At 40.6% G+C, this 12,107-nt stretch overlaps 1 protein-coding gene and 1 long non-coding RNA gene across 4 annotated transcripts in view; one reads left to right on the top strand and one right to left on the bottom strand.

The window, feature by feature from the left end:
- Positions 1 to 12,107, bottom strand: part of LOC122563506 (tRNA selenocysteine 1-associated protein 1-like) — a 32,518-nt gene that overhangs the window by 7,231 nt on the left and 13,180 nt on the right. For 2 of the 3 annotated variants that reach the window (XM_043717303.2, XM_043717304.2), the window contains exons 7-8: positions 8,368 to 8,533; positions 7,210 to 7,243 (exon numbers count right to left, since the gene is read on the bottom strand). In XM_043717303.2, coding sequence (XP_043573238.1) covers positions 7,210 to 7,243; positions 8,368 to 8,533 — 200 coding nt within the window. Of the gene's footprint in view, positions 1 to 2,728; positions 2,896 to 7,209; positions 7,244 to 8,367; positions 8,534 to 12,107 lie in introns of all 3 variants that reach the window. The other variant, XM_043717305.2, reaches the window with a different exon arrangement.
- The window catches only part of LOC122563509 (uncharacterized), a 45,829-nt gene that overhangs the window by 20,851 nt on the left and 12,871 nt on the right, over positions 1 to 12,107 (top strand). The window lies entirely within an intron of this gene.

Raw genomic sequence — 12,107 nt, 5'->3', positions numbered from 1 at the left:
CAGGAAACTCTCCTGCACACATTGAACAAACACTGACCCATCTAACGAACTTGAGCTATAGCTTTCCCAATCAATATCAGGAAAAATAAAGTCCCCCATAACAACCACCCTATTACTGTCACTCATCTCCTGAATCACCTTCCCTATCCTTTCTTCAATGATTCTAGGACTATTAGGAGGCCTGTAAAAGACTCCTAACAGGGTGACCTCACCTTTCCTATTCCTAACCTCAGCCCAAACTACCTCAGATGGCAAGTCCTCATCCATCGTCCTTTCCACCACTGTAAGACTATCTTTGACAAGCAATGCCACACCTCCCCCTCTTTTACCCCCACCTCTGACCCTACTAAAACATTTAAATCCTGGAACCTGCAACAGCCAATCCTTTCCCTGTTCTAGCCATGTCTCCGTAATAGCCACAACATCGAAGTCCCAGGTACCAACCCACGCTGCAAGTTCACCTACCTTATTTCGTATACTTCTTGCATTGAAGTATACACACTTCAAGCCACTTTCCTGTTTACAGGCACCCTCCTTTGAAATTGATGCCATGTTCCTAACCTCCCTACACTCCAGGCCCTGCACCCTGAAGCTACAATCTGGGTTCCCATGCCCCTGCAGAGTTAGTTTAAACCCCCCCCAAGAGCACTAGCAAACCTCCCCCCAAGGATACTGGTGCCCCTCAGGTTCAGGTGTAGACCATCCTGTTTATAGAGGTCCCACCGTCCCCAGAAAGAACCCCAGTTATCCAAAAACCGGAATCCCTCCCTCCTGCACCATCCCTGTAGCCACGCATTTAAGTGTTCTCTTTCCCTATTCCTCAAATCTCTATCACGTGGCACGGGTAACAAACCAGAGACAACAACTCTGTTCGTTCTAACTCTGAGCTTCCAACCTAGCTCCCTGAAAGCCTGTCTAACATCCTCGGCACTCCTCCTACCTATGTCGTTGGTGCCAATATGGACCACGACTTCGGGCTGCTCCCCCTCCCCCTCCAGGACCCGGAAAACACGATCAGAGACATCACGTACCCTTGCACCATACCAAACGTGAGTCTCTCTCGTTCCCACAAAACCGCCTATCTGTGCCCCGAACTATCGAGTCCCCAATTACTACTGCTCTGCTCTTCTTCACCCTTCCCTTCTGAGTAACGGGGACAGGCTCCGTGCCAGAGACCTGAGCCCCGTTACTTACCCCTGGTAAGTCATCCCCCCCACAAGTATCCAAAACGGTATACTTGTTCTTGAGGGGAACGGCCGCAGGGGGTCCCTGCACTGGCTGCTTCCTCCCAGTCCCCCTCACTGTCACCCATCTATCTGCCATTTAGGATATTTGGACCGAAGGTTGTGTTTCCATGCTGTACAACTCTATGACTCTTAAGTATCTTGCCTCAGAATGGCCTCACAGCTTTGCTCCAAACTATCCCACCTTTACAGTTTCTCTGGTCTCACAGATTACCAACGACCTTCCCAAGTGCTCCTTCTCCTCTACCTGACACTCCCCAAATGTCAAAATGGGGTCACAGCACAAAAGTTTAGACATGGAGAAATAGGTCTTATTGAAAGGGCTGAAAAAGAGAAGGGCGAATAACCCTGATGATCAGAGACCAAAGCTGTCCTGAGACAGCTCTATGCGAGAACATATCCTCTGGATCATAACGAACAGAGCATAAAAGATCCAATAATATACTTTTGGAGTCCAAGGCTAACACATTGTATTATCCAATCTCACTGCTCTGGCACCATCATGTGTCCAACGTTCAGAACTGCAGCTTCCTTTGACAATATCTACTCTACAGAAACCAAGAGGTGGTGATGAGTCGTTGCAGTGCAGTCAGTATTGTTCCTGACTCTGAGCTGGAAGCTGCAGATTCCAGTCCCTCTCCAGGAATTGATGGTCAAGAAAGCGATGTCCATAACACAGTCAAATAAGCTGAGTATCAACTGCAAATACTTTTAATATAAGCCAATGGCAGGCAGTGAGACCATAAGAGACTACACAGCCATCTGTGGAAGGCAATAGCAAAACATTGCAGTACCTTCACACAAGCACAGCCATGAGCCAACACAAAAGAAAGGGAAAGACAGAGGGAAACATGGTGGGAACTGAAAATTCATAAAGAGCAGAAAGAACAAAGAAAGAATCTGGAAATGAGGAAATAAAATAACAGTAAGAATCTAAAAAAATAGATTTAAGGTTTCGGGAAGTGGGAAAATTCATAGTTTGATCAATGCAGTCAAATGTTTACAATTTATTGTAAATATTCTGATTATTAACCTTTTGCTGCAACAACCGGCCTCTTGTTGACACTAAAATTAGGCTTGTAATGTAGAGATAAGCGCTTGCAGTGAATTTCTATGCTATAATGTTCTCCATTAATTTCTCCAACAAAGTGAAGAGAGCTAGACTGTGGGATTTATTGTTCGACAAGGTCTCACTGAGTGTCACAATCAATCACTGGCTGAATTCCATTCATTGTCAACCTGAGAGCTGAATGCATGCTTTCTAACTAATGCACCAAAAAAATGAAATACTTTGTTCACAGTACTTCCAAAACAGGAATATTGGCCTACTGTGATATTGTTTGGCTTAAACTACTTGCCTCACCTACAATCATGGCTACAATCGGGAGATACTGGACTTTCAGCCATTCGTGACTCTCCCACAAAGGCGTCAAGGGGATGGAGGTGCACCGGAAATAAAGTTTTCATTGGAGACACAAACTTACATTGTCTCGTCAAGTCAAATGCACCCCTTGTCAGCAGAACATGGAACAGCACTGGTGATTGTAGTCGTGGAGAAGTCCTTGGCTCTGTCCACCCCATCCTCCTGGCTGAAGGAATATACCCGGAAAGGAGAATCCTTGAGCAGGAAGAGGCATATTCCCATGATGCACTGAGCCAAATAAGCATAATCAGTGCATTAATGAGACAGATCTGTTAAAGTTCCTTTACAATGCAGAGGGACTCTATTTGGCTAGCACAGTATATGCTATGCCTATTGTCTATAATTAATTTTCAATTTATATTTATGCTTATACAAAATAGCTTTAAGCAACTGCCAAGAATTTTAGGTCTGCATCAGAACATATTTCCACATGGTTTTTCTTTAAAAATTTTCAAATATTAATGTGGTTACCCAAATAGTTTCACAGTTTATGCTTAAGTACTGTCAAACAGAATAATACCGAGCCAAAGAGGTCCAAGATTCGATCTCAATCTGAGCCAGGGTTACAGTCAGGGTTCTAAAAGCAGCTTCGCTAGTAAGAGAGGGGAAAAAATATCAGCCAAGGTTTTCCACTCCTAATCATTACCCAGTGCCTCTTGCTGAAAGGCGTGTGAGTGTGGATGACAGGATTGCACATGGCTGTGACATCCTCTCGACTAAACGGCTTGTTTGGGTTCCCGTATTATGAATACCTACTTTGTTGAGATACCATTGTGTAAGTGGTGCCCAAGGAACTGCAGTACAGATAGCAACTTCAGAATAAAATGGACAAAAAGGGGAAGCATCAATTGCTTTAGGCACTTCCTTTTATCAATGTTAATTCCAATTTCATAATGTCACACTCTTCTTGAAATATACTAGAACAGTTTCAATTGGCACAGCTCGAACTATACAACAGCCCTGTAATACCTTATCTGTTACTGATGTGTACGTAAGTTTATAACACACCAGTGGTGACATAAAACTAATTTTAACAGAAATAGACTTTTTAAACCAGAAAATAGCCAATGCTTTTCTTTCAGCACTTGTAGTAGTCCAGTTGGCTGGACAGCTAGTTTGCAATGCAAAATAATGACAGCAGCATGAGTTCAATTCCCTCATTGGCTGAAGTTATCACAAAGGACTTCCTTTCTCAACCTGTCCCCTTGCCTGCAGTGTGGTGACCCTCAGGTTGAACTACCACCAGTCATTTCTCTTTCTAATGAGGGAGTAGACCTAATGTCTGATAGGGCTATGGTGACATTACATTTTTTAACTTGAGACAGCTGTTGTACGTAGTTCCCAACATTCAAATGTAACAGCGCACCTGCTGTACATTTGGAACAAAATTTTCTTATAATTTGAGAATCTTGTGACATTGAAATTGACAATAAACAGGATAAAACATTTTAAAATTATGTACCCATTTTAACCCCTTGCAAAAAGTTGTTCCTGAACCTGAGTACCAAGCAGTTTCATCATCCATATCAGATGTTGACAATGGGGCGACTGTCTGACTTTTTGCAGATGAGGAAGCAACGCATGTAGAAATTAACAAGTAAGTGCTCATGAGAATCAATCTCCATTCTGACAAAGAATCACCTTTGGCGCGAATCTCAGTCACAGTATGTTAGAAAATTAAATCGCCCAGTCAGTTATCCACATTAAAGTGTCACAAAACATCATCGCACAAATGCATGTGTCTTGCCTCCCTAAATTCAAGTTACTTGCTGTTGTAGTTCATTTTCACTTTTTTAATTTGTGGGATGTGGGTATTAGTGGCTGGACCAGTATTTGTTATCCATCATTGGTTACCCTTGAGAAAGTGACAGTGAGCTGCTTTCCTGAATTGCGGTAGTCCACGTGCTGCATGCAGACCCACAATGCCATTAAGGAGGGAATTCCAGGATTTTGACCCAGTAAACTAAAGGAACAGCAACATATTTCCAGGTCGGGATGACAAGTGGCTTGGAAAGAAACTTGCAAGTGGTGGTGGTATTCCCATATTTCTACTGCCCTTGTCCTAGATAAAAATGGTTATGTATTTGAAACGTGCTGTCAAAGAAGCCTTGGTGAATTTAGTTGCAGTACACCTTGTAGTTGGCACACATTGCTGCCTCTGAGCTTTGGTAGTGGAGGGAGTCAATGTTTGTTGATGTGGCGCCAATCAAGTGGGCTGCTTTGTTCTGAAAGGTTCTTGAACATAGCTGGATGAGTGTAACTCCAACAAAGTGGAAAATATTGCATCATACTTCTAACGCGTGCCTTGTAGATGGTGGACGGACTTTGGGGATCAGGAAATGAGTTACATGACCTGCTCTCTTGGCCACAGTATTTATCTGGCTAGTCCACTTCAATTTATTGTCAATGACTGTCACACAACATTGAGGTTTGGTGAGAGAAGGGGAGGAATTCAGGGATAGTAACACCCTGAATATCAAAGGACTATGGTTAGATTTTCTCTTATTGGAGATGGTCACTGCCTAGTGTTTGTGTGACGTGAATTTTACATGTTAGTTTTCAGCCCATGGATATGGTCAAGGTCTTGCTGCAATTGGACACAAACTGCTTTAGTGGCTGAGAAGTCACAAGTGGTCCTGAACATAGCACAGTCATTGGTAAATATCCCCACTACTGATCTTATGGTGGAGGAAAGATCATTAATGAAACAGCTGAAAATATTTGAGCCTAGGACATGAGCCCAAGGAACTCTTGCAGAGATGCCCTGGAGCTGAGATGACGGACCTGTAATAACCATAAACATCTTTCTTTGTGCCAGATATGACTCCAACTATTGGAGTTTTCTCCCCCTGGCTCCCATGAACTCCAGGGCTTCTTGATGCCACACAGTCAAATGCAGCCTTGATGTCAAGGGCAGTCATTCTCATGTCAGCTCAGGAATTCAACTCTGTTGTTTAAGTTTGAATCAAGGCTGTAATGAGTGGCCCTGGTGGCACCCAAACTGTGTGTCACTGAGCAGCAGCTGCTTGGTAGTGCTGTTGATGACATCTTCCTTCACTTTACTGATGAGCAAGAGTAGACGGACTTGGCAGTAATTGGCTAGCTTGGATTTGTCTTGCTTTTTGTGTTTAGGACATACCTGGGCAATTTTTCACATCGTCAGGTTGATGCTGGAATTATTGATATACTGGGATAGCTTGGCTAGGTGGTCTTGATATTAATTTAATCGGATTCAATATTTTCTGAATAACAAATAATTCTTTCACTTGATCTGCAAATATTTCTAAGAACATAAAGGAATTTAACATAGTCATATCAAATTAACCCTTTGAAATAAATCAGACTCTACATGGAGGTCACTGGGAGCTGGACAAATGAGCCAACTAGGAAGTGGGAGAAGTTGATCTAGAAGCAAAGCGATTACTTAGTTGATTCACCAGTAAAGTCAGTATCACCGCTTTATGAGAAACGGCTGTAATCCAGGAATATTGTGATTACCATTGATTTTACTGGGGGTAAACTACAAAAATGAACTGTTTTCAATAACAGAGAAATATAATGTGACATCTTCGTTAATTTATGATTTTTTCCATATTTGGGACCTTGCACCTTATATCATGAAGATGAAATCAGCAGGAAAATCTGGGGCCAGAGTACCTAAGGATTTCTTTTAATGTTTTAAAGAGGGACCAACACCCAATGAACATCTCATCTGAGGATAAGCTGTGATATAACCGAGTGTTGAAATGAAGGTCTACAGCATTCAAGAGGTTGGTTCCAGAGCATGTAGTCCAATGACAATTACTGAAGGAGAATTAATGACAACATTTAACAGCCAATTAGATGAACACAGGAAGCAGGAAAATATTACAGGGTATTAGTAAAGGATGAAAGAGTGAGATTTGACAGCTCTGAAGTGGAACTAGTACCAAGAGATATAACTGGAAAAATACCCTTCTTTCTGAAATATTTATAAACAAGATGACAGAGACTGAAAACAGTGATCAGGCAAATATTTTTCTCTCTGAAGGTTGAGTATCTTTGGAACACTTCCTGAAAAGGTGGTCAAAGCAGAATTATTGAATATTGTTATGGAGTAACATCTGTACAAGTAGATAGATTCTTGTTAAACAAGGTGATTAAAGGTTATCAGGGTAGGCACGAATGTAGGCTCGAAGTTACAATCAGATCAGCCATGATATTTTGGATTCGTACAGCAGAATGGAGTGGGGTGAATGGTCTACCCCTGCTCTTAATTTCTATGTATATAAGGCTTCCTTTTGACAAATATCACTAAGACAGATGTTGAATGAGTGAGAATGGAAAATAAATTATGATGGGAACTATAGATAAAGAAAAGTACTGCGGGAGAATACCATAACTGTTTTTATTTGTATAACTTCTGGACCAAACTTGAATAAATTTAGTTTACCTATAACATACAAGATCTATGAAAGTATAGTGTCACAGAAACTATCTGTATAAGGTATGATTATAAGTGTGTTTGAACAATAAAGAGAAAAGTTTAACTATTGTACTTACCTTCCAAAGCATCATCTCCTACTTCTTCATAATTCTGCAAATAAAATGAATCATACGTAAATGAGTACCTTTGTTTTAAACAGATAACAATATACTGTGGTTTATTTTAAAATATCCACCTCTTTACCAAAAACACATTTTAAACAATGTTGCCAACGGTTATCAACAAATGCAGAGACCCATGTGAAGTCATTACAATTAAATTAAAGGCACTACAAACAAATAGCTTAATTAATAGATAGGAGAATCTTTGCATACAAGAACTCTGCAGCAACGAAGCATTTTACCAAAGTTGACAGTGAAGTGCAAGGTGGCCAAAATGTGTCACTGTTTCAAAACTTCTAGACCGGATCAAGAAGCCAATGAAACTAATAATAGGAAAAGTGCATCATTACCAGCAGGAAAACGCGATTGAATGGCTCAGTTTCAACACCTTTCACTGCACCTTCAACTAACTTCATATTGTCCACTTAATCAACAGAAGCACTGAAGGCATTTTGTTGGAAATTAAATCTGCTTAACCAAAACATACAAAGAAAATGCATAATAGAAACTGTCCTATAGAAACCAAGCTCACTGAGATGAAAGAAGTTTCACTATGCTTTCCACATTTAACATAACCACTAAACCAAATTACAATTGAAGAAAGCTTGTCTCTTCATTTGTTATCCCAAGTGCTGCATTAACGGAATTGTTGGCAAGCTGTTTAAATATTAAGCTTACAAGCACAGTCTAAATAACTTACTCATACTTGTTATCCTTGTGATTCACATGGCTCCAAATTGTGAAATAACTAATCAGTAGTGAACACATAGCTTCAATTTATAGTCTCTAGTTTCATAATTTCAAATTGCAGATAATAATCCTTTCAATTTCACTCTGCGAATTAACATGTTGTGTATGAGTAGGTGGATGGGGCGAATTAACATGAGGTAGACAATAAGGGCAAGATCAAACTTCTTGAGCAAGAGAGATTTCAACCTGAGAGAAATTAAGGAGTGAGCTTACCTAGATGCTGTGAAATAGTCTCTATAACACAAATTTGACAAGACAATGTTTCTTGGTTTTCACTAGACTTGTCAACATGGAGTAACATCTGTACAAGTTATGGTGAGGGGGAGCTAGTGGCTTATAGCTGTAGGTTTTCAATGAGTTTACCTGCATTGTACTTTGCGTATAGCCATACTGTTGATAGCTGTAGCTATAACTCCCAGTGTACTGATCATACCCCCACTGAGTGTAGTAGTTCTGGTATGGCTGGTAATACTGGTTATAGTTGTAGGTATATGTCTGACTGTAGTCTGGTGGCTTCACTACACGATTGCTGAAAGTTAAAAGTATTTGAATTTGTTACAACAGGACAAAATGATTCAGTAACATGTAAACTAAACAGATGCAAACTCTTCCATATTGTTACTGCTGACCACTTATTCTATTTACCAAAAAAAAGAAACAAGCAAGCAAATGTTTTTGAAATGGCTGTGCTAATGGGCAAAATCACCACTAGGTGAAGCGTTGCAGTCCGTGACTAGCAATTCAATTAATGTACAGTTTTTGTTGTAACAGCAAGTTAACCTGACAGCATCTTCCATTATCAGGAGTGAGAATTCTGAAAACAATGAAAAACATTCTTGCAGATGAATAATGGCCAGCGATTTGGAGTAGGGCATGAAATAGAGCTGTGTCACCAATTATCTGGTGCTGAAAGATCACTTGCAAATTTAAAAAGGAAACAAAATTTTTCTTCCTCAACATTTACGGGAAACATCTGACTGTTAAAGTGAGATAACATAAGTAATGTCATAGATCCATAGACATGATTCAGCTGAGTTCTGGCATCATGCATCTCCAACTCCCATCAACGAATTGTGCAACTGGACATACATGTTATGTCACACTGAAACTGAGCATGTACAGGTTGATTACAATGGCCATTTTTAGCATTGGGAACATATCTCCAACTTAACAGTTGTAACTCAGACTGCCTGCAAAACAGACCTTCTTAGTTTTGACTGTAATTTTACCCTTTTGGAATGTAGACCCAACTTTGATATTCTACATGCTTAATTTGAAATGTTACATGTTTTAATATATAGTAAATTTCATTCATCTGCTAAATGTACATCTTTTCAGAATCTCAATTCCTTTGCCGTTAAGTTAATGTTATGTCTGAGCAAACAGTGATATTGAAACACATTTGCTTAAATACAGAATTTTTTCACACATTTGAATGGGCCAACAAGCCCTTCGGCCCAACAAATCCACACCGCCCCTCCGAAGAGAAAACCCAGACCCATTCCCCTACATTTACCCCTTCACCTAACAGTACGGGCAATTTAGCATGGCCAATTCACCTAACCTGCGCATCTTTGGTCTGTGGGAAAAAACCGGAGCACCCGGAGGAAACCCACGCAGACACAGGAAGAATGTGCAAACTCCACACAGACAGTTGCCTGAGGCGGGAGTTGAACCCGGGTCTCTGGCGCTGTGAGGCAGCAGTGCTAATCACTGTGCCAATTAAAAATGGTGATTTTCACTGCATGAAACAAAATTCAAAGTTCCTCAGGAGACTCATTGCAGTGTCAAGACCAATATTTATCCCTTAACCAACATTAGAGAGAAAGATTCTGGTCATGTATTACATCACTTTTTGTGGGTTTTTGCAAGATGCACGTAGGATATGCAATTCCCTACATTATTACAGTGATTACAATATACATAATAGTAATTTAAAAGCTGCCCTAAATAACTTTTTTAACTGGAAACTCCTCATATAACTGCATATTGATTGGATTGTTTAAATATAAAGGATTCTGTCTGAATATCAACAGTTCCACCATCTGTCAAAATCTCTTTAGGTGCCTTGACTTTTGCTCCTCTTACAGGGAATCCATCAGCCTTGCTTTTTCATTTAAAGTAAGGGGAAGGTTTACTGGTAATTTTTAAAAATCTGAACCTACTTGCAGCATTATTTTATGCCATTCTTAATCACTGTGAGGCACTCTATTATCAATAATAGTTCATCTAAATGCACTCACTGATTTAGTGCATACTTCTGCATGCCAAAAACATTTGCCTGAAAGTATATATATCAGAATTGTTCACAATTGCTGCAAAGGTTCAAAGATACTAAAATAGGCTTTTTTGAAAACCATTTTTTCATTGAAATAAATATAAACACAGGCCTTACAAAGCTTATATGTAAATGTATATTTTTGTACAACAACACACCTGAGCTACTTTATGTGCTACTGCAAATAATTTATTCCTTTAGTTGCAGTTGTAAAAAAAAATTGGGATGTTTCACTGACATTCATTAGGCTATTCTTTGCCAGGGAAAACTGGAGAGGTCCACATGTAGGAACCCTGAGAGGTGCTGATAGTGGTGGAAGGAGAGAAACAGAATTTGTAACCAGATTTTAGCGAGCTAATAAAACACAGGAGAAAAAAAAGACAATAAACTTTATTGACTTTGCTTAAATGGAATTATGTTTTGCCACAAGGGATGAATGTAGATTTCTCCATCTTCCTCATTTCCCCTCCCCCCACCTTATCTCAGTCCCAACCCTCGGATTCAGCACCGCCTTCTTGGCCTGCAATCTTCTTCCCGACCTCTCCGCCCCCACGCCTTCTCCGGCCTATCACCCTCACCTTAACCTCCTTCCACCGATCGCATTCCCAACGCCCCTCCCCCAAGTCCCGCCTCCCTATCTTTTATCTTAGCCTGCTTGGCACACCCTCCTCATTCCTGTAGAAGGGCTTACGCCCGAAACGTCGATTCTCCTGCTCCTTGGATGCTGCCTGACCTACTGCGCTTTTCCAGCAACACATTTTTCAGCTATGTTCTGCCACTGCAATGGTACAGGAACCTTTTGAAGAATTCAGCAGTACTGACATCTATGACAATGCTGCTCCTTTAACAAGGTTATGCTGTTCTTGGTTTTCCAAAAAGTCTGGGTTTGGATGGGTTTTAGGGCTGTTTGATTATTGCTAACAGATAATAAACTAAGCAAACGGCTTTCAAATTTAAAAAAAGCTTGTACAATGAAAGTAGCATTTTGAAGCTGCTGGAACCAAAGAAACAGATCCATGGTACTCTCTCTCTGACTTCTGTAAGACCATATGTTTGATCTTATCTTTTGTGACAAGGGGTGTTTACAGGGATTGTTGCGAGTATTTGGAACAGCATCATTACATTGGGATAATTTGTTGGGCTTTTGGATAGGTTAAGTTATTCTGCATTCTGTTCTCTTTCATTTGTGCTTCATTCACTAATCTTGTAAATAAATTCTGTTTTGTTTAAAGCTAAGTGGTTGGTCAGCTCCACCACTCCTGGAATATTCACTTTACACCTGCTTAAAACAAATAGCAAAGTTAGGGTCTGGGGTACTTTCTTGAGGGGGGATCTGGCCTGGTCTATAACACATCATTGATGCGTGTCCAGAACTGGAAAGCTGACAACAAACCATGAAGGGCTAAAGCAGGAATGCTCATTGCTGCTTTCAGGAGTGAAAGCCACAACGATTTTCAATAACACGGTCTTCCATTTTATATTTCTCCTACAGGAGGCTTGCATTTCCTCCCTTTTCCTGGGACTAGGATTTCTCCATCTGCCTCTTTCGTAAAACATTTCTGCTGGGGTTGGGCATGCATCACAGCCTTTAAGAAAGACACTGAATCTGCAATGAGCTCATTCTGTATCCAACATTTTCAATGTTTTTTCTTATACTTTAAGCACACTGCATGCATGACGCAGCCTGCCACCACCCAAGCTTAAAAGCACAGATAGGGAGCAAGTCCAGGACTAGCAGAGAGGGGAAGTGGCTGTTTGTTTACATGTGAACAGTTAGGCCACAGTAGAGGCAATTAGAAGTCTACTTCTGCTCAGTCATTCAGAA

This window comes from Chiloscyllium plagiosum, unplaced genomic scaffold, assembly GCF_037043375.1.
Source record: "Chiloscyllium plagiosum isolate Xiang-an unplaced genomic scaffold, Cpla_swu_hap1 HiC_scaffold_30, whole genome shotgun sequence".
NCBI classification, from domain to species: Eukaryota; Metazoa; Chordata; class Chondrichthyes; order Orectolobiformes; family Hemiscylliidae; genus Chiloscyllium; species Chiloscyllium plagiosum.
The sequence above is the reverse complement of the archived record's forward strand: the minus strand, read 5'-3'. Positions and strand labels throughout refer to the sequence as shown.